The sequence below is a fragment of the Microtus ochrogaster genome, chromosome 4, assembly GCF_000317375.1.
Source record: "Microtus ochrogaster isolate Prairie Vole_2 chromosome 4, MicOch1.0, whole genome shotgun sequence".
NCBI classification, from domain to species: domain Eukaryota; kingdom Metazoa; phylum Chordata; class Mammalia; order Rodentia; family Cricetidae; genus Microtus; species Microtus ochrogaster.
In genome coordinates this window covers 43,123,854-43,151,047 of record NC_022011.1, presented here as the reverse complement: position 1 = coordinate 43,151,047, position 27,194 = coordinate 43,123,854, and the positions used below count along the sequence as shown (strand labels likewise).

Below are 27,194 nucleotides of genomic sequence, written 5' to 3'. Positions count from 1 at the left end.
CACATGAACCTCGGGGCAGAGCTGTCTGGTGTGTCACATGAACCTCGGGGCAGAGCTGTCTGGTGTGTCACATGAACCTCGGGGCAGAGCTGTCTAGCAATGCAGCAACCAAAGGGCAGTGCCCTCAGGGCTGGACACAGCATCACTCTGTCCTGCTGCGGCTTGGGCAGGAGGGGCAGCTGTGGCAGCCTCTGGGTAGTCAAGGGGATGCACTTTTGGAGCATGGCCCGAGGATACCAGTTCCCTGGGGACCGGACCTGTCCAGGAAGAATGGGAGCCTACCTAGGCTAGCAGCCTCCAGGGTGAGGGTAAGGACTGGCAGGGTCCCCGGGGACCAAGGGGCAACCAGAGGGAAGGCTTGGAGTAGAGGAAGAGGATCAGGGCTCACAACAGCCTGGCCCTGCACAGAGTCTCCCAAACCAAGATTATCACAGAACCCAAGGCCACTAATGCCACCTGGACCCAAGGGACACTTCTATCTGGACAGAGGAAAGCTGCAGAGGGTCCGCCACAGGCACAAACTTTGCAGCCTAAATCACCTTGCTCAGTGTTGACCTCAGAGTAATAAACAGAGGTGTGGTGTTATAATCCTGTCATTCTGAGTACCCAAGGATAGCCTGGGCTATACAGTCATGGTGTTATAATCCTGTCATTCTGAGTACCTGAGGATAGTCTGGGCTATATACAGTCATGGTATTATAATCCTGTTACTCTCAGTACCTAAGGATAGCCTGGGCTATACAGTCAGACTCCATTTTTCACCCCATTCCTCCCAAAAGAATTCTACAAAACACACGTGAGAAAACCAACTCAAGGAAGAAAAATAGCATAAAAATTCAATAATTATTAAAGAAATTGAAATTATGTCCCTCTCCCCAAAATACTCCAGCTGGGCCCCACATGCTTCTAAGACCAGTTAATGTTTAGAAGGAAATTTTCCTCATTCCCAACCCCGGAGGAATAGATATTACAATATTTAGAAATATGCCCATATTTGAAAGAAACAGTCCTGACCCTTCAGTCATTCAGAAATGGTATTTTGATAAGCATCAAGCCCAAATCATTTCCATAAATGCTAGGATCACAGCACAGACAACAGCAGCCCAGAGCTAGCGTGTTCTTAGAGAATGGCGCGCTGCACTGAGGCAGGGTCTTCTTCAGAACACAGCAGCAAATGCAGAGCCATCAGGACACAGCGACTCGCCCTGTGAGCGAAATGAGAAGAAAACCCGACACTGCTTCAATATGAAATTCATATTAGTGCCTGAATTTAAGGGAAGAATCCTGAGCAAGGGAAGGCCAGCTCTCCCTTGTCACAGCTCTGCACTGGCCTGCATGGGCACGTTCTAGAAATGACCTCCTGAAGCCAGAAGCCAGGGAGAGGGAGCGCAGCTGTCACCACTGCCATTCGCTGCTCTGAAGCTCTGCCCAAGAGTGTGAAGCAAGAAAAAGAGTAGGTGTCAAGGTGTCAGAGACAACACCGTCTGTGTCTACAGAGGACACTGTAGTCTACCAGGAAACAGAAACAGATCAACAAGCAGAGAGGTGGCCAGTTACAAAGTAAGCATTGAGACTCAACACTGTATGCATATATACATGTAAGCACTGAGTGTGCAGTGTATGTGTGCATGCACATGTAAACACTGAGTGTACAGTATATTGAGTGTATAGTGTATGTGTGCATGCATAAACAGTGTGTAGTGTATGTGTGTGCATACACATGTAAGCAGAGTATACAGTGTATTGAGTGCGTAGTGTATGTGTGCATGCATATGTAAGCATTGAGTGTGTACTGTATGTGTGTGCATGCACATGTAAGCATTGAGTGTGCAGTGTATGTGTGCATGCACATGTAAACACTGAGTGTGCAGTGTGTGTGCATGCACATGTAAGCATTGAGTGTGTAGTGTATGTGTGCATGCACATGTAAACAGTGTGTAGTGTATGTGTGTATGCATATATAAACAGAGTGTGTAGTGTATGTGTGTGCATACACATGTAAGCAGAGTATACAGTGTATTGAGTGTGTAGTGTATGTGTGCATGCATATGTAAACAGAGTGTGTAGTGTATGTGTGTGCATGCATATGTAAGCACTGAGTGTGTAGTGTATGTGTGCATGCACAGATGTGCATGTGTATGTAGTATGTATGTGTGCACAATGTATATCTATATAGGAGTACATGTTGTGTGTTGAGCATGTATGTGTGTGTACTGTAGAGTATGAATGGTGTGTGTGAAGTATGTATTATGGGTGTACATGCACAGGTGTGTAGTGCATGTATGCACATGTATATAGTGTGCCTGTACTGTGTAGTATGAGCTGTGTGTACTATGTATACGTAGAATGTGGTGTGTGTGTGTAGTGTATGTCTAGGAATATGAAACCACCAGTTAAAACCTAACAAGCAAAGCAATATGCAAAAAGTCAAGATCTAGAAAGGGACCTTTGACATGGAGACACAGTCTTCTGGAAGGAAGGAACACACACTTTAAAGGCGACCATCTTTGCAGAATTAATTTGTAAGTTCAATAGTTTTCAAACAAATCCACAGAGTATTTTCCTTAGAACTTTAAGTAACTTTGAATTTCAACTGGATTTTAAAAAATGAGCTAGAACTACTAAGACCATCTTGAAAAACAGCAAGACAGGAAATCAAAGACATGCTTCTGGGGCTGGAAAGACGCACAGTGGTTAGGAGCACTTTGCAACTTGTGCAGAGTCCCGCTCCAGGGGAGATTTAGCGCCATCTTCTGACTGCCATGGGTACTGCAGTCATTTACACATACCCACACACAGATGCATAGACATCATTTTTAAAAATCTTTAAAACAAAGGCACACATTTGTAATAAATAAAGGTGTAGCTGTCATTAGGCAGTGTATCCAAACCAACATGTCAGGGAACCACAGAACAAACCGTGCAATATGTCATGGTCATTTAGGACTGCCTTTCAGATGTGTTGTTTAAAAAAGAAATACAATGTCATAGCGACACTGGTGAGCAACACATTCTTATCCCCGTCATACGACAAAAACTGATAGGTGAATTTTAGATTTACATGTGAAAAAAATAGTACTAGGATTACAAAAGATAGAGAAGGCTCCTACATATAGTAACAAAGACACAAACAGAAAAGAAAACTAAACCAAGGAAGAACATGCAAACAGAAAAGCCATCATGGCTAAGGCTCACAAGGCGCTCCCTGCTCGCCAGACCACAAGAACAGCGGGTGGGAACCTCTGGTCAAGTCAGGAAAGTGCAGTCACACACAAACAGGAAGCCACACTCCCCCTTGCAGACAGACAAGACTTTGAGACATTAGCAGCCAGTTGTGAGGCCTGGAGGCAGGACCCACATGGACCACCTTTTCTGAATGTGCCAGCAGTGTAAACTAATTCAACCAGTGTGCTGGGCAGTTGATCACTAGACACTACAATGGTTAGACCCATTTCACCTACATATTCACCTACAGGAACAGCCAATTACAGGTGCCAACTCCCCGTGGACTTTACAAACTTAGGTGTAAGCTCTGGCTGTCCGCAAAGGCCAAGGGTTCGGGAAATCACTGCAGCACCTTAGAAGCCACAGCGGTTCCCAGTGCGACTGTGATTTAACACGAGACCTTTATGCTTGCTTACATTTCTCCTGCCCGCAAATGGTGCTGTGCACTGTCTGTGAAAGCCGAGTGCATGAATTTTGAGTTGTGTAACTATAATAGGTGTGTGTGTGTGTTTTATGGTAGCCAGCAATCAAACAGACGATTAGCTACATATATTTTATGCATTCATGTCATATTTGGCTTTTTCTTAACTTTCTATAGTCCTAAAGGTTGCGAGTTCACCTGCAGGAGTTTTTCAAGTCCTCATGAATCTCAAAGAAAAAAATCTGCATATGGGTGCCTGGTTAAGCTTGAAGGCCAAGCAAGTGCTGCTCACAGATTCCTCTCAGAGGCAGGTGAAGACGAGACTCCAGGACCAGGAGTGAGATGCATGAAGGCATCATAGATACTTAGCCACAGCAAGGGTCAAACTGCCCACACATACAATATACGAGGCTTCACGATGTCAGGTTGGGCAGCACACGGGGTGGGCATGGCAGAGGCAACCCAGGTCACCAGGACTGTCCATGGGGGAAGGGAGCAGTCAGAGTGGATGTCAGAGGACTTTTGGGGGTGAGAGATATATTCTATACCTTGCTTCTTGAGGAGGGTTGCCATATAACTCAGCGTTCTTCAAAACCACTGAGCTGTACTCATAAAAATAGATTGTATTGTATGTAAAACTGTACTAAAGTAAAATTTAAAAATATCCAGAACAGACAATTACCTTTGCAAATAAATGCCACCCGCCAAAAAAAGTCAAGAAAGGACAGTCTCTAAAACCTTGTTTTTCTGAGCAGAGATTCTGAGTGGCATTTATTTTCTTCCCATACTTTCATGTATTTTCTTTTCAACTTTTGTTTTTAGTGTGAGCATGGGACTTTTATCATTCAAAAAGGAAGTGGTTTGCATCTGGTTTTGATCTAACAAAGAGAAAAAAAGAACAAAAATCCATCAATGAACCATGTGTCTGGCAAAGAGCCTTGTATTGCTTCTTTTGTTTTCCTTAAAAAAAAAAAGCTCATTTTTTTGTTATTTTTAAGTGTATGTATTTGTGTGTGTTGGTGTGTGGGTATGTAGGCACCGATGCCCAGGGAGGCCAGAGGCACTGGGTCTCTCGCAGTGGTTGAAGTTGCAGGCAGCTGTAAACTATGCCATGCGGTGCTGGGAGTGGACCGAGGGCCTCTCCACAGCGGAGTTTCCCTCCAGGCCCCACTGCATTAGCCTCCTAACGGAAGCATTGACCTAGCTCATGTCCAGTGAAGACCTCAGCCCCACCAGCACTGGGGGCCCATTATGGGACACCTGAGGTCCAGCTCCTATGAAGTGTCTGCTCTCAAAAGGGGCTCTGAGAAGAGAGGCTGAGGGGCAGCTTCCAGGAGGTGCATCTGGTCCAAAGCTTCATTTGCATGTTAGGAGAACAAACCCTGGAGAATCAAGGCCACCTTGTAAAGTTAGGAAGGGAAGCAAACCTGAGGGACTCAAATTTGGTTGACCTGTAATGGCAGCCACCTGCCCAGATGCTTGGACAGCAGTCTCAGGTGTTGAGGGTGTGTCCCTAGCTGGTGGTGCTGTTAGGAGGCTGGATGCCTGGAAGAAGTCCCATCATTCACTGGAGCTGGGCCTTGGAATCCTTTCTCTGCGCCCTGCCCTCCCCATCTTCCTCCTCGCTTCCTGGCCACCATGATGGGAAAGCTCCTGCTGTCTCATCCCACATCACAGTCGGATTCATGGTTTTCCCCAGTTCAGTGCTTGGCTCTATATTCAGAACGTCTACTGCTGATGGGTGGCCCTGAAGAGTCTGACTGTTCTCAGTCAATGTCATGGCAGGATGGAGCTTCCTGCCCCACTGCCCCCAGCTGAGCTGAGTCTCTTGCCATGTCTCACAAGAGGACGCAGGAGTCACTGGCCATGCCTTTTGGGTTTTTGTTGTAAAAACGTCTACAATAGGGACTGTGCTCTCAGTTTCGATCCCAGAATGAAAGGATACATGGAACAGGGTCCCAGCCAACTCACGGCCAACCGATGAGTAATCTGACGGACACATAAAGTAGGGTATGGTAAAGCTAGGGGACTTTTTGTTACTGCAGTATACTTCAACAAAGACTGACAGATACACACATTTCAATATTCTGAATGATGGCACCCAATGTATGCTATTATGGATGAAATAGATGTTTTTTTTTTTTTCGAGACAGGGTTTAGAGAAAACTTCGGAGCCTGTCCTGAACTCACTCTGTAGACCAGGCTGGCCTCGAACTCACAGAGATCCGCCTGCCTCTGCCTCCCAAGGGCTGGGATTAAAGGTGTGGGCCACCACCTCCAGGCTGAAATAAATGGTTTTAAAGACTACTGTATCTACTCTAAAATCACATTCCCACAGTACACACCTTTGAGAAACACTGCAACAATCTGAGAGAGGAGGGAGGGGAGGGGCAGGGAGAACAGACAAAAGAATCAGCTCTGAGATGAGGAGCCTCCAGAGCCACGAAGACAGACTCCAGAAAGACTGAAACCCACTCTAGAACAGAGCTCTGTCACCAGTGTACAGCTGGCTGCGCTCTGGGTGCATGCATCACCGTTTACAAAGTGTATTGGGGCGGGTAAGATAAATCTGTGGTTAAGGGACTTGCCTCCAAGCCTAAAGGCCCGAGTTCCATCTCCAGAACAAACACGGGAGGAGACCTGATTCCCACTAGTTGTTCTTTGCCCTCCACGGGAGCTCCTGGTATGTGCACACTTGCGTGCGCGCGCACACACTCACATACACACACACACACACGTATTTACTTAAACAACTTTTATTTTGTGTGTGTGTATGTCTATCAGTTGGGAAAGATCCCAAATTCAGAATTGCTGATGTGTAAATTATTTCTAAGAACCAAGGGACATTGACAGACTCGGAGAAATCAAAGTCAAAAGGCCAGTTCCCTGAGCAGGTGGCATCATTATGAAACCACTCAGCCATTAACTCTTGTTAAAGCAAAATCCGCTGGACTGCCTTGCTGACTCCACCTCTAATCTAGACATTTGACACAATGGGTTCCATTCGGTGACCTAGAACTTTCAGTCTGGATGCATCATGCTCTAATCATTAATGGTCCACTTGTTTGGCTCAGGTAAATGACATTTGCATATGCAAATCATTTCTAAATATTCTATACTATTAATGCTAGCACTAATTACATAATAATAGTTACCAATTTCCACACAGATCAAACTTACAGTTTTGCAGCTATTAGGGAAATTGTGCTTTGTAATTAAGATAATCCTCATTTCCAGATGCTAATTAACTATATAATAATTAGTCTCACTCACTAATGCAAATGAAGGATTTTCATCTTTATTGATAAAGGAGTTACTTCTTATCGGTTAAGGAGCGGTCTCCCAAGAAATCTTGCCGAGAAATGCTTTTCCCTCTAAAGGTTAAAAGGTAAACCCATTTTTATCAGCCTCATTTGCAAATGCAAATGAGGTCTGATTAATCAAGTGGAAGATAAATGCGCGGGTCTTCTATCAGGACAGCGTGTATAGCTTACCGGTTCCCTCTACAAATACTGGTAAACATAAGTGCTGCCCAGCCACAAGCCCTTTGTTCCTCCTTCAGGCAGGAAGGACCAAGACGCAGTGGGGACTTATGTTCTGGCCACAGTGGGAACAGGGGAGGAGAGAATTTTGTGAGTAAATACACAGGCAAAAAGGAAAGCACGTTTGCTTGGATTATGAAGTTTTCGGAGCTGCGACAGAACACAAACTGGCACCTCCCATCGTGACTAATGAGAGCTGCCCGGGCGAGAACAGAAGGGCTGACAGCCAGCGAGGCCTCGTTGGCAGGCCCCAGCCAAGGCCTCGCCGCATTCATCATCCGCTAAACCAATCCACCAACTCCGCACCACCATTTGTCATTAATTATGCTAATCAGCACGCCATTACTCTCTGATGACACTGTGGCTGTTATTAGCTAGTTACGGCTTTTCAGAAGTAGGATTGTGTATGCACGGGCTGTGCCTGCATTAGCCTACAGGGAAGAGATGTCCAATTACGAAAAGGAGAAATTTGCTATTATCTTTTTATAACAAACCAATTTAGTAATTATAAAAGTCTCTGAACTCACACATTCATTCCTTTTCTCCCCTTTCACTTAAAAAATAATTGAAACCCCCCAAAATGTGCTTTTCAATAATTCTCTAAAGAAGGGGCAAAACAGAAACATTTAAAAGTGGGACTTGGGAACCAGCCTGCTCTGCTTTGGGGATACCCGTTCTCACAGGGTAACCTCCCATCAGGCCTCTGAATTAGCAGGACTACTTCACTGTGTATATTTCAGCCATGCTGAACTCCTAAAGATGGAAGCACACCCATCTGACCTTTCACAGCACGCTCACCGTGAAGCTAGGAGAGGCAGCTCCAGAAGGACGCCAGGCTCTGCCTGCCTCACCTGGCAGACGCTCCCACAACAACGATGGTGACAGCTCCTCTAACCCCTCGTTCTACCTATGTCACTGGTGGCCTCTCAAATGACCTTGGAGATGAAAGGTTTGGTCAAGTTAGCCCCTGCGTTTTCTGCACATGGTTTGGGGGAACAAGGAGACTGACCCTGGGCATCACTGTAGACAGCAATCATGGCAAGGCAAGGGCCTTGGCAAGAGTCAGTAGGGCTAAGCTGTGGGCACTTGTCTAAAGCAGGTATCAATCTCAAGTCTCTGAACTTGGGCTGGAGTCTTTACCACTAGTTTGAGAAGCTTCAGCTGGATTAAGAGCTCATTAATATCATCAGAGTAAATGGGCCTATTAAAACATCTTTAAGCAGTATCTGAACATAAATCTCCCTAAACTATATTTAATGACTGTACTTAAGATACATTATATGCAAGTCTTAATGAGACATTAGATAGCATTTTGAAGATTAAAATTAGAGAATCCATATAAAGCCTGTCCACTTAATGTAGCCGTAAGCTATCCCGATGAACACATTACTACCAAATTATACTGCATTAGAACAAATATTTTTAATCATGTCTGATTTATGCATTCCCTTTTTGCATAACTTTCATTTAAAAAATCCATTTGTAGTTTACAAAAGAGTATATGTGAAAGACCCTAAATTTCTGGAAGTGCTCTGGAAGAATACAGAAACGGAATCTCGGGGCTGCAGAACGCAACTGCCCAGGGTTCCGAGCTGTATTTCTTCCTGTGTGGTTTCATGGGTTGTAGGCACATAGGTTGTACTTTAAATTTCCTTCAGACTAGAACGGAAGCAGAATTCCACCAAACATACTCTGAAGACTGGACTCCGCAACTGGGCATGTGTCACAGATGCACCCAGGGACCAGTATCCTCCCCGAGTGCTGCCCTCTGCCCACGCCCAGCACTTCACCCCAGTAGATCCAGATGGCACACTCTGTTGTGGGGTTACAACCTTCTGTTTGCCTCTGGTTCACCAGAGGTAGAGGTGTCTGTCCTGTTTCCATGCCAGGGCCCCGTGAGAAGACCACTTGGTGTGGCTACCGGAAGAGGGATGTTAAAAGAGAAGAGTTTGGTTTCCCCTGGGGATGAGGGGTTTAGATTCCTTAAACAGCTAAATCCCCTCCAGGTCCACTCAAACCAGAGCATGTTCTCCAGGACTGCAGAGCACTGGGGTGCTGGCCACGCAGGGAACTGTGAGTCACTACAAAAGGGTGCCACAAGGTCTCTTTGGAAAACAAGTCAAACTTCAGATTATATGGACTGTATTTAAAATACTACACAGCTTAGTGAGATTTCCTCTTTGTCCAAGTTCTGGGGATGGAGCCCAGGACCTCAGGCATGGTAGGCGGGTGCTCTGCCACTAATCCACACCCAAGCCCAGTCCCGACCAAAGGGGGAATTTTAATGCAAGAGAAAGCCAGCTACACCCATCTTGAATGGGTATGACCCTTGAATCAAGGCAGTGACTTGAGGGTGGAGACCCTCCTTGGCTGAGTCTGTGAGGGGCCTCAGATCCTGCTGGCAGCAAACCTGAAGATGGAGATGCTTCGGGACCTAGCCAGGACTGGCTGTCAGGAATCACTGGGAGCAAGGATGACTCAGACTCAGACCTGATACCAGCTCAGCCGCCTGGCAAGAAACTGACACCTTGGAAGATGTGAGAACTAAATCGTTCTTGATGCTTCTTTCTTCTTCCTGATGCCCTGCACCAAAGTGTGACCACCTTTTATGCAAGCTATTCAATTATGGAAGGCTTCTGGGATTATGCAAATCGAGATGAGTCAACCCGTGACATTTCTCTTAATAGAATGAGATTATGCAGGCTCCCCCCACCCTCAAAAGAAGAGAGTAACACGATTCAGATACAGCAGTCATGAAAAGAAGACTCCTCCCCTGCATGAGAACTGGGAAGCCTAATTCCACCCACTCTCTCCAGATAGCCGCTCCCAAAAAGGAACTATTCCATAACACAATTTTGCGTTTTTAATGGCACAAACGAGGGCATTCTTCATAAATAACAGCCACGCTCCGTGTACAGGAGCTCCTTTTTATTAGGGACACAGTGATGAACAATGAGCAATGTGTTCTATTATTCTTTGTCAAATCACAAAACGCTACATTAGAATAACTGTGCTGGTCAATGTAATATAGTAGATTAAATTCAACTTCTGTGGAAAAACCACTGTAAAACAGCATGATAAGAAGGCTATAAAAAATTTAATTTTACTCTAAACTCCATCACAAAAAAAAAAACGGTGTGAAAAGTAATTTTGCATAATCAGTACACGCCATCTGGAACAATTAACCGATTTCTATAGAAGTATGAGGATCAGTCATATCTGCTTATTAAAGATCAGAAATTATACAAGTAATAAATCCTTGAAAAAACTAAGCGTACTCCCGCCTGTCAACGCTATTTTAACTTCAAATACTGAAGAACGCCTGATAAGGCTGAAAAGAAGAGATTAATATATGCAAATTACATCCAGCATTTAAAATCCCCACAACTGTCTCTGGTTTTCTGTCCCTTATTGCTGCCTTTATGTTTTATTCATATACCAACTCACCTGTCACTTCATAAGCTATAATATTATGGGGGTATTATTAAACAGCATAAAGCTGTGCTTTAATTGGAAAGCTTCATTGCATTTTCCAATTATTTGGAGTAAATTAAAAGCAGATGCACATAGTTTAATAAAGAGTCTAATATCAGTTCCGGGAAATCAAAATTCATTGTCATTACTATGCCGTGAGAGTTTTGCAAACTGTACTCAATTTCAGAGGTTTTCAAAAGAAAATCTGTCTATGCAATCTGTTAATTGTCATTCGGTTAATAACTGTTTAAATATCCAAACTACACAGCAGCTTCCTATTAAAAAAATTAACTATAGGCTTCCTGCAAGCAAACAAACAGAGGCGCGCTCCAGGGCTGCGCTGGACCCTGCAGCCTTGCAGGCACCTTTAAACAATGGGTGGGCTGGGTCGAGACTCCGCACACCACAGCAGCTGGGAGCTGAGGACAAAGAACAGCAGTCTTTACTTCTCTCAGCTCAGGGGTTACAGTCCTTGCAGACGGCTCTCGGTGGAAAAGGGCAGACGCTGTTCTAAATTGTGCTTTCAGAGATCTGCACTGCTCAGCAAAAAATTAGCCTCCAAAGTTTTAATTGGTACACCCAAAATAAATCCTTCTAATGAGTGAATTAACTGATTCAGGGCGCAGATATGGGGAAAATCAGAGAAAGTGAATGTTGTGAGTAATTTGTCCTTAGAAACACGGGCAGCACAGGGCGTGCTGGCCTAGCTCCCCACCCCAGGGCACCAGCCAGCCACAGTGCCTACAAGTGGACTGGATGGCCAGGTGAAGGGCTGTGACCAGCACTGCTGTGAGTGGCTCTCAGGGCCAGTCTTAAAGGTTAGTCCTGGTGAGGAATCCAGTGGGAGACGGAGCCCAAAGCTACACGCTGCAAACACACAAATACGTGTAGCGAACGCATTTACAAATGGAGAGTCAGAGGTGCACGCCAACTGGTGCGCATAACCTTTTCATTTTTGTACTAAGTGACAGACTTTCTCAAATCCGAGGTGTGTAAACTGTAATAGGACCAGCAGTAATTGACTTTTAAACTCCACCCACAGCCAGGGCTGCAATTAAGAACTGCTGCTCAGCAAAGTTCATAACGTGGAGGCTCTTTCCCCCAATCCAATTAAAACCCAAGTCTTCTGAGAAGGTAAGAGCGTAGGATTTACATCGAAGCTCTTGTTTCAAAGGGCAGAGTGGCCAACATCCAATCTGGCAAGGCCAGTCCCCTCCAGGCCAGAAAGAACACAAGCGTTTTTTTGCCCAATAACGGAAAACTGTGTTCGGAGATGAAGATAAAAGCAATTCTTGTGCAGTGATCCAAAAAATAGCATCTCTTTCCCCCCCAAAATTACTTGTTTTAATAAAGTAGACACACTGTGCCAACTCAACCATTTAATTATCTGCAAAAATGATGAATCAAAACAATAGTTTGCAACAATAAATGACTAACCTCTGATTAAAATGTCTGTCCTCATTAAATCAAAATAAAAGGTATAATATCTATTTTTTTTTAAGTAGCCTGAAGAAATGAACCACCTCAGCCTCTCAGCCTTATCTCTAACAGTGACCACGATCTTCTGCATGGACAGCAGAGGAAGCTGTTGCATCTTCCCTCAAACTAAAACGACGCAGGAAGGGATGGCTTGTATCAGTGCTGAGCCCTTAAGAGGGTTGTAAAAAGACCAGGGTGGTTACAGTGGCAAGGACAGGGGCCTTTTATAACTATTGATATTATTTTTCTAAAGAGTCTAGGGAGGGGTGTAGCTGGTCAGGAAGGAATCTGAAGAAACCTCACTTAAAGGCTGGGCACATGTAAAATTCTATCTTAGATAGGCTAAGCAGGACCAGAGTAAGGAACCCAAGGCTGCAAACCTTAAAATCTTAAATCATCTTTACCCAGTAAACTGGGGTCTCGGGCAATCAGGGAGAGGCAGGAGGGGCTTCTTCCCTGTAGGACACAGAAGGCCCCCTACTTCACAGCTGTCTTAGCAGCCTGGGGAGTCTGCACAGCAGGCCAAGTGAAAGCAGAACTCTGGGCCGGGTTAAAGGCACACACAGCAGTTATCATTTCTGGAGTGCCCTTTGTGGATGTTATTTCTAATCTGATAAAGCCAGAAGAGAAAAATGTGATTCAAACTTAGAAAAGAGAAAGTGGAAACGCGGTTACATAACATGTCTCTGTTCACACATCTGGACAGGATAGCATCAAGACAGGAACAGTAAGACCAGTTCCTCTCTGGAATAAGATGACAAATATTGAGTACTTCCTGCATGCCTGGTCTGGGGCTGGGTGCTCAGCATGCTGGGAAATGAGATGTCTTTGGTTTGCTCTCCTAGCTGAACCCTGAACTTTGGCTGTGAAAACAATTACTGTGTGTGTGCATGTGTGCAGAGGAGAGAGGTCAGCCTCCGGTGTCATTACTCAAGAAGGCCGTCTGCCTCAGTTTCTCTGAGACCGAGTCTCTCGCTGGCCTGGAGCCCTGCTGCTAGCCAGTGAGCTCCAGAGAGTTCTGTCTCCTCTCTCTAGCATTTCGTGGGTGCTGGGGATTGGTCTCAGGTTCTCACACAAATGCTCTCCTGGCTGAACGACAACTGAACAAGACACTAGCTAAAGGCTGGGCTCCCTCCTTAGACCTGGGTGATCAAGCATAAGGCCAAAGTTTGGCAAGAACCAAAAGCAACCAAGAAGATCACTAGCCTAAGAAGACGTCTGCCCTGAGCTTTCAAAGGTGATATCAGCAAGAGTTGGGGACCAGCTGACTCTCAAGACAAAAGACCTTCTCTAAGGACAGAGTTCTGCTGGCACTGGATGTATTTCAAGCAAACACACAAGGGAATGAACATAAAAGCCCAGAGTGTTTATTGCCTCTAGGTAGTGAGCAATTAAGGATGCCTACGGGTGTCACCAGAAGCGATGGGTAGGGCCAACAAGGCAAGCTTTACTCTCTCATTCAAGATTATGGATGTTGCCTCACCAGTGGATCAAGAGATTGCTCAAGCTATAAAGCATGCCAGGCGTGAGAAAGCGCTCGCCGACAAAGGATCTCACCTTGGAGGCTAGTTCAGCATCATTCACCATCTCTGATTCAATGCTAAGACAAATCTGAGTGTGACGAGCCTCGTTCTCTGTGACGTGTGATAAATAATTCCACCCCAATACCAGACTGGAGGACGGAAGGTGCCTTATTTAATTGTTTGTTTGCTTGCTTTAAATAAATAACAAAGGGGCTTAGGATCATCATTGACTATAACCAAGAGGAAGGAAGGAATGCAGTGGGCGTGCAGTGCAGCACTAAAGGAAAGAGGAGATGAGGTGGGGGCTGGTGTAGACTCAGGTGCTCTGGCGGCAGCTCGGCAGCTCCGCTGTTCTTAAGTGGGCTGAGGTCTCCTCTGTGCAGCTGTCAGGAGTTAGATGCATTTGTCTCCAGAGAAGGAAGGACCCTGGTGGGAGACACTAGGCGGCTTCTGGGCTTATTACCCACACCTGTGCAGCTGGTCGGCCGATGCCTGCACCATTGCCTGGTAAATCTTACAATGCCAGTCTGAGCCTCAAATCCTACGAGGCCAGGCGGATGGAGAAAGAGGGGCATGTGAGGTGGAGGGGAAGTGGGCTGGCGAATCATGGGCCATCAGCTGGGGACCCAGAGGTGGCTGGAGCATAGCAACCACAGCTGTGCACTTTTCCTGGCTCTGGCTTCAGTGAAGAATGGCGCTCTGAAGGCCTGGTCTAGAGACTGAAGGAGAGGCAGGTGGCAGGGAAGTGCCACCAGTTCAGGTGGGACCCCTACTGGGGGGACAGAAGTAGGAACTCAGGGAACAGTAAAGCCCCCAATAGGGAGAGCAATGTTGAGGGTTCAATCCCAGCGTGTGGCATGTGGGCTTGGGACCACTCACCATCAATTAACGGTTCACACACCCACAAGGGGACACTAGTGCTCAGAGGTTTCTAGACAAAGACTTACACAGCAGTCAGTGTGGGCCCACCCACTGATCACTGATAAGGAGTTGTTGAAGGTGCCTCCTATAGTTCTTACCTGTCTCGGAAAGGGCCTAGGGATAGCTGGCAGGGGCTCAGAGTGTTGTGGTTAGCAGCAACCCTCCTGTGGAGTCTGTGCCTGTGTATGGCTCCAATCCTCACCAAAACCCACCCGCAGACCTCTTCGCAGACAGGGAAGCGAAAACAGAGAAGTACTCACTCCATGTCCAAGGTCACTTCCAACCAAGAGGCCCCAAGCTCCCTAATCATGGCTCTGCCCAGCCAGAGCCCATCATTCATGAACCCCTTGGGACTTAGAGATCTTATCAGCCACAAGTTCAGGGTCTCTCTCCAGTGAGGTCCCAGAGGTCGGGGCCACTTGTGACTTCAGAGAGCACTGAGGCCCAAACTGACACATGCATCAACCATTGGGGCTTGTACACTTTCAGCTTTCAGTCTGACAGGGGAAATAAACACAGCAACTTGGACTAAACAAAAGTCATGGCCTCGGGGCCTGATGTCCAAACCTGAATTAAATCTCAGGCCTGGGTGCAACTCCAGGCAGGTCCGTCTCTCGCCAAACTCCCTTTACCACCTAGAAAGGGCTGTCTTGGGAAGGATATTTTAAATTACTGACAAAATGCACAAAAAAAAAATGCCCACAGGGGAGTCCTGCATATACCATGTACTGGGGAGGGGTAGGTATTTTTAAATTCATTATTTCAATGAACCCAGCCCATTTTAATAAAGTAAAACTAACTTCAGCTCCCTAAATGCATTTAAATGGAAGAAGTTATCTTCGCCACACCCTCTCCCCTCTTAGCTGATGGTTATTACTGAGAGACACCGGTGGAGAGCAAAGGGCAAACACACAGCCCATCCTACAGCAGCGTCCACAGCAAACCCTGGCAGAGGTCGACAGCAGGTGAAGAGCTAGGGTTGCGTATACGTCCTTGGTTATTAGTGTGTTCTGGGCCAGGTCTGAAATGGTGTCCTCTGCCAGACAGAGAAGGTAAATGCCGGGGAGGAAGGAGTTCCCAGACTTTCTGTCAGGACAGTGTCTAGGCAGAGTGCCTGTGATGTCTCAGGCCTGTGGATGCATAGCAGCAGGCAGTATCTTCCACCACCTTGAGCTGCACATATCCATGGTACCTGTGGCCCTGACAGGGGTGTGACCACACCTGTCTCAGACAACTGCAGCTGTTTTTGCCGAGCTGACCTGGGAGACGGGCTTCCATCCAGTCCTTGTGTTCCTCAGATCCCTGGAGGGGGAACTCAGGCTTGAAGCTGCTCTGCAAGTCCCTGCCAAGGTCCACCCAAGGCCCCTTGTCTGCCTCACCTATAGATTTAAGGCACTGCTGCCCATGCTCCACCAGGCTTTCAAATCAAACACAGACTGAGGGCGCAGTGGGAGGCGACCACCTTCTTAAGCGCTCTAAAGTACCTGCCACCTCATAATCTTTTTATTTTCCACAGTGACGAAACTGGAGTGTGTCTTGGTTGCTCCCCCACCTGCAGAGTGCACACAGAGGCCTCAGCAGCCATCAGCTCCCATCAGGCATTTTTCTTGCAGACACCAAAGGTACATACAGGAAGATTTTATAGACGCTGGCAGGCTCTGCCTGCCTGGCACTTCCCTCCTTCCTACCCCTGAGCCGTCATCCTGTCGCCTCCCCAGAAGGGCCTGTGGGCTGTCTGCCACGGAAAACAGGCCACTTCTACGTGATGATGCCTGTCGGCATCCTGGCTCCAGAGGTGCTGGCTGAACTGTGGCCGACAGCCTTTACTGCCGGTTTCTCTGGACTGGGGTCGGGGAGGACATATTTTTTCTAACATTCAGAAGAGACCATATCCATCAGAATTCTGTAAGGGAGAACCAGGCTACAGCTACAGTGAAGGCCATGCTGGGCACGGGCCAGGATATCCCGAGTCATACATAACTCCCCACAAATCTTTGGGCTCCTCCACAGATCACGCCCTGCAGAGAGCACCCATATTCTTACACAGCTTCCTCCCTTGTGAATTGTTTTTACCAAGCTCTGAATCCTCCCAGCATTGGGGGATGGGGCTGGACAATTCTTGTATTTTCCAGGTGTGAGAGTAACTATGGCATTGTGTTACCTGCCTGAGTTAGCATAGTTCAAGGCTCCAGGGGACGCTATTCAAGTATGTTATTCAGTGTACAACCTGGGAGGCTGCTCCCAGCAAGGCGCTCTCTCTCTCTCTCTCTCTCTCTCTCTCTCTCTCTCTCTCTCTCTCTCTCTCTAAGCTGGGAAGCATGTATCAAGATTCTGAACATGTGTCCTGTCAGTGACGTGACAGCCTCTGTCAACAGGTCTCCTGTTGATCACACGAGCACAGGGCTTGCTATGGCCCTGGGAGTCTGATAACCAAGGGAGGGTGAGCAGCCTTGCTCCTTCTGTGGACTTGGTTTACCAACATCATCCTGGCTCAGAAAGGAAAGAAGGTCACCCCCAGGCTTTTGAACTGGACTCTTGTCTGCTGACGATGCTCAGCATAGGCCAAGTGGGGTGAGCCAGGAGGATGTTAGCAGACTAGAGGAGACCCTAAAGGCTTTGAGAGAAGCTTGGCAATAGGTCTTTGAAGATAGTTTTGGAAAGACACGGAAAGGTGAGGTGGGCTGAACTGCTGTTGTGCCTGGGAAAAGCAGAGACAAAGGCAAAGACTGAGAGGCGCTGGGCTGGCAGGACACAGCTGTGTGTGATGTGGCAGGTGAGGCTTGGGGACTTGGGGAGACACGTAGATTTGACCTGAGAAGAATAAAGAACCCAAGCTGTGCTTGGAGAAAGCATTTCCCACCTGGGCAGTGGGAAGTGAGAGTTAGAAAAGGCTTGGTCAAGCAGGAGAGCTGGAAGGCACTCAGCATGTCCAGACACCTGTGTGGGCTGCACCACGAGCCTCACAAAATGGAGAATGCAGAGAAAGAGAAGAGACCATACTGACACTCAGCGCTGCAGAGTCACAGGGCACTGGGCAGCCATGGGCATGGGGTCAGGCTCAGTCCCTCTGTGGAGTTCTGTGGAGACACTAGCAGCTGCAAAGCTCCAGAAGGCTTGAGCTCTGGGTGCCCTGTGAATGTGCCTGTGCCGAATGTTCATTAACTCCCGTGACATGGCGGCCATGGTGAATGTACAAAACACACCCAATTAGCCGGGCCTCTGTGAGCATTCACACTCTTAAATCTTCCTGCATTTCGAAAGGGTTAAAGCTTATTATTAGCATATAATTTACAGTCCTTTCTCCCAGGGAAGGAATAATGCACAGTAAATGCCACATTCATTTTAATAATACATGTTACAGTCTGTGCCCACATCTGCACAAAGGTAAAGGAGACAGATTTTTTTGACATGTCCCACTCTGCCATCTAAACACAGGCTTTTTGTTTCTTAAGTGACGGAAGGTTTAATCAAGAAAGCAGGCAATTCATCAATCGAAACGAGGCAGTGTGCGTGCGCCTGACAGCACACACATGGTTGTGTGCAGAGCGAGCCTGGCCACCTGTCAACCACCCCTTTACATCAGGATGTACAAATACGCGGGCTGATCAATTCCCCGTCCGCGCCTGTTCAGCTCTCCTTTTCCTTATTATATTTTTCTTTAGACTCGATGTCACTGTCAGGGCTGGGGCAGATGGGTAGACAAGGTGAGCCATGGCCAGAACAAGTGGTGACAAAATTCCTCTCACCTTTGCCACCGCTTACCTCCCTCCTGACCCGAGCACTGCTGTCAGTCATGCTTTTCACTGCACTCGGTAACTTTCCCTACACACTGCACTCCCTGCTGGGGCCTTCGCTGCTACCCAGGCGTTCTCCTAACACCTTTCTACCTCCTCCCAGGTGTTCCCGAGCACCCCAGTAGAGGATAAAGGGAAGCCGAGCTCACTCAGGCCAGGAAAGCATGCCCACCAAAGGCCATAGGGACACTGGGAACACAGAGCCCACATCCCTCGTGCACTCCCACAGAGACACAAGGTTCTTTCCTTGGTGGCAACCATTAGTGACCCACTCAATCCATGTACGAGCTAAAAGGAGACCTGCAGCATATGCACAAGTGGAACCAGGTGCAAATCCTGTTACCCAAGACCTTAACCCTTTGCACCACGGCCAGGAACAACACGCCACACAGGAGATCAGGGCTTCCCTGCTGTCTGAGCCTCAGATCTCTCATTCCAACCCTGCAAAGCTTCACTGAGGCACGAGACTTACTTTCAATGTTTTGTTTGGGCAGTAAGGTCCCACTCTACATACAGTTTAGGATGGCCCAGAGCTCACTGCAACCCTCACACGTAGCTTCTTCCGAAGAGTTAGGGTTACAGGTAGGAGCAATCACACCCAGTTTTTCACTCTCCTTCCCCAGAAACAGAGAGAGAGAGAGAGAACATTAATCACTCCAAATGAAAGGACCGGTGCTTGGGATGAAGTGTTCTGCTCGTGTGGCTGGTGAGGTTTAAACAAGCAGCCTCTAAGAAACACAGACTCTTTGCCATAAAGCACCCTCCCCACAAGACACACAGTCTTTTCTCCACAAGATGAAGAGCTGCTGGCAGAAATTTTATCTCACTGGATGAAATGTATAAATCACGAGTTTCATAATACTGATAATTAAATGTCCATCTTCCAATTTAAATGAGAACTGGATTAAAACTGCATGGAGAAAGGCTGATCCGCAGAAATCATTAATTATTTTTAATTGCTTCGTGCCTTCGCAGCCCACGACAGAGTTCCACAGCTCATCCATAGATCTGTATTTCAGATAAAATTGTCCCCTCTTCTACTGGGAGAAGAAGCCGGACTTTGACCCGAGCACCTTCAGTCCTCCTTGGTATCAAACACCTTGAAAGGAAGCCATGGAGGCCAGGAAGATGGTTTTTCTAGTAATCAAAGAGAAGACTTGGGTGGCTAGGGGTAACCTAATGTTGGCGAGTGGGGAGCTGAAGCCATCACGCCACCCTGGCAGTGAGCCAGGACAGATCTGGGTGTGGCTCTCACTTCTGTCCGTGGGGGGGAGGGAAAGGGGGGCTACCCAACTGGGCGGTGAACAAAGATGAGTCCCCACCTCTGCTCAGCATGGGTCCTGGTGTTTCCTTCCGGTGGCGCCTCCTCGGGGCCTGTGTGTGGGAAAACTTGGGTTTCCTAGCTTCCATTCATATTTGCCTTAATTTTACTACCTTAAACTCCCACGTTAGTTTTTCTTGGAAAAAAAAATTAACTAATTTTAAACTGGGGTTTAAAAGGCAATTGGAGGGAGGAAAAGAGGGAAAACAATGTAATTATATTTTAATTTCCAAAAAATATTTTAAATGGGCAATTTTGCAAAGCATGTAACTGCAGTCAGCAAAGGCCCGAGCAGTCCAGCTTCCACTGCTTTGGGGGCGTGTTCATTAAACACATCTGCCACGGAACTGAAGAAGCACCCTGGGTTAGGACTGTGACATCGAGGCCCTTTGGCTAAGTCCCTCCTCACAGGAGCCCTCTGGCACAGATGTGCCTCTCCTGGTAGAAGCCTGGCATAGTACTCCACAGCTGTGGGCAGAAGGCTGTGCTCTAAAATGCATCTCACAAAGGTCTCAAGTAGTGTGGGTCATTTCAACTGAGAAGGGACACTTTTCCCCAGGGCTGCATGGACTGTTCTCATCAAACGCCATTATTGGCACAGAAAGTTGGGTGTGCTATGAAATTCACCCCAATGTACATATTCATAGCTCTCTCACTCTTGCACAAAGTTGCCTGATGGACCTGCTACTTTCAACATGTGTCTGTGGGATTCTCATCCATCTGGGGTATCTCACAGACAGAGCAGAACTGAGGAGACAGGGCTGGCTGCGACAGGCTGTGCGTGTGCACAGCCACTCTGTCTTTCTGTCCTGCCTTTAGGAGAGCACAGCTGGAGCTGTCCCCCAGTGGCAGTGCTCTAGGAGGAAGGGGTGTTCTCTGTGATCATGAAAAAGGATGCTGTGCTTTTCATCTTACCCACCAGAGACTCAAGCCAAATCCAGAATCCACTGCCAGACAGCCAGACAGCTGCACCGACATTCCCATCCTATTCCCAGACACTATCATCTTCTCACATCCAGTGAAGGGTTAACCTCTCCCACTCTCACAGCTGAGTTTAGGTTTCAGTTCTCTGAGAAGGGCAAAACAGGTGTCCCTCCCACAAAGGGCCGTTTATCCACAACGCCCTTGCATTCAGAGAGGAGGCCAGAGCCAGCCTCACAGTGTCTCAAGGACAAATCCAGCAGCCCCTTCTGAGTCACTTCCAAACTTGCACAAGCTTGTGCAAATATGTCCAAAGATGATACAACTAAACCTCAGCCAACTAAAAATATACTAATATAACTGCTGTGTGCTTAACCAATTGTATTCAAGACAACCTAACTGTCTCTGAAACTCCCCGTAGCTATGCTTAAAAGGAGCCTGCACGTTCCTCTCAGGGCTGTCGCCATTTCACACGGGTGAACGACCCTGCACGCAGGCTGGAATAGTAATAAAGATTCTTTGTTTTACATATTATTTGAGTCTGGGGTTTCCTCTGGATCTTACACAATGTTAATTTTATTGCACGTATTTGGGGATCTACCTAAGAGCTTTCACCAGCTGAGCATTGAAAATCCCAACACACTTCCCCCAAACCTACAGTTTTCTAGAATTCTCATCAGAAACCCCTTACAATGAAAGTATACACCCTAAACCCTTTATATGACTGTAGAGGGTCCGAGTTTTATCCATGGATCATACAGAGTCCTAAAACAATCTTATTTATGAAAAAGGGAGGAAGTGGTTTCTGAAGAACCCTTTGAGGTTAACCCAACAGCCACCGAAACTGTACACAGCTGCTGTTGAGTTGAGGGCCGTCTTTGAGATGCCCACCCCATGCTCTTGGTGTGTGTAATGCTTCCCGAGGCGCCTCTCTAGTCTAATAAACTACCACCCTGCTTCATGTTGCCTCATTTTGAAATTCCTTTTAGTATCAAATCCAACTGTGTCCTGTTTTACTTGAGTCTGGGTTCCTAAAAGAACGCAGGCATGTCAGGCAACAGAGTGCAGCTGTGCCTCTGTCCTTGCTACTGCTGACAAGAACCAACTACAAAAACAGAGCTTTTAGTTAACAGGCTATGCTGGGTCGAAGAGCTGGCTAGGTGGGTATGAACCCTGGCTGCTCTTTCAGAGAACCTGAGTTCAGTTCCTAGCACCCACATCAGGACTAATAAGCATCTGCAACTCCAGTTCCAGTGGATCTGGTGCCCTCTTTTGGCCTCCGTGGGCATTAGGCAGAACACAGTGCATATACATACGGGCAGACAAAACACTCAGTGACATAAAATAAAAAGAATAAAAATTTTAAAAAGTAGCTTAAAAAATTAGATATGATCAAAAAGAAAACTATTAGTCAGAGACAGTCGATAAGGTTGGCTGTGGAAAGACTCAGCCAGATCCACTTGGGGTACGGAGGCCAAGAGGAGCCATCAAGGGGCTCAGATCTCAAAGGCCCATGCAGACAATAGTTAATATGTCTATGGAACTCACTCAGGAAAGTACTGCAGGATAGAGGCACAGGCAACTGTGTGCCCAAAATAAGAAGAACATGACTTAAACATGTCGGTGTGAATCTTTCTCCAACTTATATTTTAAAAATGAGATCTCACTGAACATTCAGCTGTCTTATTTTTTTTGGCAACATTCTGTGTACTTTATTTATGGCTAGTTAAAAAGCCAGGCCACCAGGCAGACAGTTTGTAGGACACCCTTGTCCTGGACATGGAAGAGATGCCCCCACCTTCTCTGCCCACTTCACAGGAGCACCTTAACAGGGACAGTCCTCACCCTAGTGCATGCTCTCTCTTCTTCTCATAAGTCGGACTGCAGCTCTAAGAATTTTCTAGAAGACATTCCCATAAGAGGAAGGATGAGGCTCAAGGGACCACTTCACAGCTTTCTTTTTTTTTGGGGGGGGGCTTCAATATGGCAGCACAAGGGATATAAATATTTTAGAATTCTAGCACTGAGCCAATGAGCTTTTCAGTCTTTTCCATGAGCAAAAAACAAACCTCTGGACTAAGCTGATCAAGACTAAACTGATGAGTGCTGAGAACTGGAAACCACTGGATGTCTATGAATGGGAAGGCCTCACAGGCAGGGAACAAACTGGCTGGAGTTGGTGGGCTGAGGCCCTGGAAACAGTCAGCTGGCAGATCATGTGACTACAGACAGAAGGGTTCTCACACTGTGTTTCTCAGCAAAACAGATGCTGGCTCAGTACCTCCCGCCCTGCCTGGGAACACCCTGGATGGTCCCTGCCGCTGCTGCTACAGAAGCTGAGCTAAGGCTCTCTATGTGGTCATCTGAGCAGGGATTGTTCTGGCTCAGGGAACAGGGATCCACACCACTAGATATCAGTGAACAAACACTGGAGAGTCAGTTCCCCACACTATCCAACAGGGCTGCCTTTTACATTTCTAGTTCCATTGTTTTGATATCTCCTTATCTCAGGACAGGGCCATAAGTCAGAGAAATGGTTATCGATAGCTCCAGGACCACAGACAGCATGTCGGAACTTTGCATCAAAGGCTGAGCACTAGAAGAGTGAAGTGACCTGTGCTGATGGCTGGGAGGAGAGCGGGATGATTCACGGTATGATCTGCAGAGCCCCTACGGTAGCCAAGTCCACACCAGGCTAGGCTGGCTGGGGCACATATCACCGTAACTGTTTCTGGATTAACCTCTGGAAACCCTTATGCCAAACTGAGCTGTGTGCCACTTGGTACCAGATAGTGTTTATGTTGGGGGTGACAGGGTGGTCAATCAGGTAGTCAGTATGGGAGGATGGAAGGGAATGGATGACCTCCCCAGACCAGTTACCATGGTGAGTCTCCAGGGCCTACAGGGTACTTCTAGTGGCCCTGTGAGAGCCTGCTTCTGGCAGAGTGATTGATTTGGTGCCTACAGCTGCTAGGGAGACTTGAGCTGTCTGTGGCCTGGGCTGAAGCCTCAACTACCTCTGAAGATAAAACCCCACAGATTGTTATTTGCCTAATGGGACAGGAAGTTTCTGAGGAGTGTCCCGTGTATCCCGAGGCTGTTACCTTGCTATTGCTAAACCAGCAGCTGAAATGAGCCCAGTCAGCACCTCATCAAAGCTGCATTGAGGAAGCAGCGGTCCAGAGGCAGAGTAACATTCCTACCAGACCAGAGCATGTGCCCTGTGGGTCATTTGCTGAGGAAGCATCGACAGCTGGGAAAGCCATCAGAGGACACAGGCATGGCGGGTGCAACCCAGTGCAAACCCTAAGATTTGCACGCTGCTGAAGAAGAGCAGTCAGTGCATGAGGGCACTGTCCCTGCCCAGTCTGAGGGAGTGGAGCTGGGTGTCACAGTCCTGTTACAAACCACTCTGCCGCCAAGCATGTGGGAAATAGTCAGCTTTTCTACCAAGCAGGCTGTCTCTCCATACTTGTTAAGTTCCCTATGATGCTGCTGAAATAGCCATGGTACAGAAGCAATGCTCCCCAGACACACACTCACCCTCCCACCCTGGCTCCTGGAATGCAGCCAGAGCCTCGACTTGGGGCTCCCCCCCTCCCAGCAGGAGTGTCTCCTAGAGATGGAACAACCTGCCTTTGCGTTCACTTCCAAACCTATTAGGGAGTGATCATAACGACAGAAACGAGCACTGACAAGAATTACGCCACCGCTGGAGTTCATCTGTTTAGTAACCCGAAGTTGCAGTTTTTAGAAAAAAAGAGAGGGAGGGAGGGAGGGAGGAAGAGAGAGAGAGAGAGGAGAGAGAGAGAGGAAGATTACCTTTTAAATAACCGATTCATTATGGGACATGAATGAATGTCATGTTCCCGTGTTCAAAATGTCACTCAGCATTAAGGATGTGTGCTAGTAAGTGGCAACGATTTACCACATTCGCCCGACAGACAAACACCCTTGTCTGGGGCCCCAGCGATGGGAGGCATTTGTGGGTTTCCTGGGCTCTTAGCAAGTCACCTGTATGGCCTCACACCTCATGAATCTCGGTTCTGCAGTGAGGCTGCCCCCCCTCCCCCCTCCAGTGAAGGTGACAGGAAAACTGGGGCTGGTGAAGTTCCTGCCACAGTAACACTATCCATTTCCAGGTCGAGTTCAGAAACCACAGACTCTGGGCGAGTGAGGGGAAGAGACTGTGCCCCTCTTAATGCTGGCTAGCTGTAAGAACATGAGGCGAGGACAGGCAGGAACATGGCAGCTCAACACTGCTGTGTGTCGGGGGGCCCTGCTTGGGCTGGCAGGTAAAGGATATGGTGAGTACCCCTCAGCCTTCCCTCAGCCCGAGAAACCCACACACTGTCCATCACTAACTTCCAGACATGCATTTGGCCTTTCTCTAAGTCCCAACACAGAAGAAAGAGAAGGCCAGGGAAAGGGCAGGCTGGTGTGCAGGGGGAGGCGAGAAGTGGCAGCATGGAGAAGGCAGCCACACGCACAGTCTGCACTGGCCTGTCACAGTGGCCCGCATACCTGAGATGGCGTACAGATTGGAGAGCTGGTACTCATAGTCGGCACTGGTGTTGTTTCTGCCTCGGAAGGTAGCTGGTAGTGTTAGTGAGATGTGCCTGAGAGAGAAGGGAGAAAGGAGGTTACGAGGAGACTCAGAAAGCAGACGATGTCATCCACAGGTGAGCAGCAGCGTGCAGTGGCCAGGGCAGGTCCTTCTGGGGAGACCTCCATCTTCTCCCTCAGCCCCGGCCCTCTCAAGGAACCAGCAGCCATTTCCTTCCTCCCTTAGGATATTCCACAGAGACTGTCAGTGAGGCCCAGGCCTCAGTGTGGCATACAATGGATCAGCATGACCCAAACACCCAGGCTCAGAACAGTGGCTTCCACACCCACCACAGTCGGTGGGGATTTTACTATCAGGTCAACTGAGGAGACTAGCAACCTTTGACAGTGAACATGGCGCCCTGGTTTGAGCCACTGTGTCCCACCCAGGCCAGAGGACCCAGTAGGTGCTCAGGAAAGCACCTTCCATAAGTCCACAAAGCTGGCTTGAGCCTGTGTACAGAGAGTAGAAGCGAGCCTATGTCAAGAGCAAGTGCCCCTCCCAACACGCTCATGGTTGTCTTCAGCCAATACTGTCAAGGAGAACCACCGTGGTACAGTACAGAGCCAGCAGGCATGGGAAACACAGCACCCCTAACTTCCTGGAGGGATGGATGCCAGGGGCTACCTAGGGATTATTCAGTCACCTAAGCTTGGGCTATGCCCAGGTTTTGCTGGCAGGACGATGACATCAGAATTCCTGCTCTCCCTGCAAGGCCTCACCCACCTGCTGGAATGTTCTCTCTCAGGGCTGAGGGTGTGCTCGACAGCAAGGCCAGACTTCAACTTTGCACCATTTTCTAGGACACTATCTGTCACAGAGTAATTAAATTATTGAATACTTGTCAATCAAGTGTTGAACTTAATCCTCTAGGTCCTTCTGTGGTACCAACTGCTGCTGGCTCAGTCATCGTACTTCTCTGCATGGCGTTTCCCAACTGGACTTGTATGTCCCATGCTTCTCTGCCATGGAGTGAAGCGGGTGGGGGAAGGAAGAAGGCAGCAGCCGCAGCAGCCAGGAGCTCACAAGAGGAGAAAGGGGAGTTTCTGTTTATATACATGGGGTGACACGGGGGTCTGGGAACGTGGAACTAAGAGAGCACAGAGACAGGAGTATTGAGGAAGGAGCTGCGGAACAGGCAGGTGTTAAACAGAAATCAAGTTTCTACATATTTTGCGTCCACTCTTCTCAGGACGGAAGCAGGGACTCGGGGATGAGGAGAGATCCGCAGTGCTCAGGTGAGAGGAGCCGAGTCTGGAGTTCCAGTTCCGATTCCTGGAGTCAGACACAGGGTGCCAGCCTTACATCCAAAGTTTAATCTCCATAGATAATGACTTATTGAGGAGGAACCGGCCCCTTCACAGCAAAGCCAGTAAGAAATTTGGGAATGACAGATAGTAGATGCTCCCATCTTCTGAAGGGAACGGCAACTATCAGGATAGAAAGGTCACTCAGGCAGGATGGCAGTGTCCTGGCCACATTTCTGAAGTTAGACTCAAGATCTAGTCTTCACACAGTAGCCCAGCAACCCCAACGAGCGACAGTACACTGCACACAGATGGACAGCGAAGGGCACTGCCCTCCAGAGTTTACGGGATGTGGGATTCTATCCCAGTGCCAGAACCTTGGAGGGCGTGGCCTCTGAAGGATGTCATCTACAGGCAGACACAGGTGCTGCAAATAGAGTAGCTGTCACTCACACGTAATATGAGTGAACCCTTTACCTTGGTGCAAGGTTTAACCTTATCAATGTGATAGGATTTAGAATTTCCATGGAAACAAGTCTCTCAGCATGCCAGGAAGCAAGTCTCCAGATTACTTTGGGGTGGGAAGTCTTACCCCAACTATGCGTGGCACTGTGCCATGGGCTCGGGTCCCTGACTGAACAAGGAGAAAACAAGCCGAGTGGCAGTGCTCATCTGTGCTTTCTGACTGTGGACACAGTGGCCAGCCGCCTCAGCTGCCCA

The 27,194-nt window shown here is 47.8% G+C and overlaps 1 protein-coding gene across 1 annotated transcript in view; it reads right to left on the bottom strand.

Annotated features, from left to right (window-relative positions):
- The window catches only part of Mvb12b (multivesicular body subunit 12B), a 165,627-nt gene that overhangs the window by 50,878 nt on the left and 87,555 nt on the right, over positions 1 to 27,194 (bottom strand). Inside the window, exon 7 of the mRNA XM_005346015.3 lies at positions 25,146 to 25,240. Within this exon, the coding sequence (XP_005346072.2) occupies positions 25,146 to 25,240 (95 nt within the window). The remainder of the gene's footprint in view (positions 1 to 25,145; positions 25,241 to 27,194) is intronic.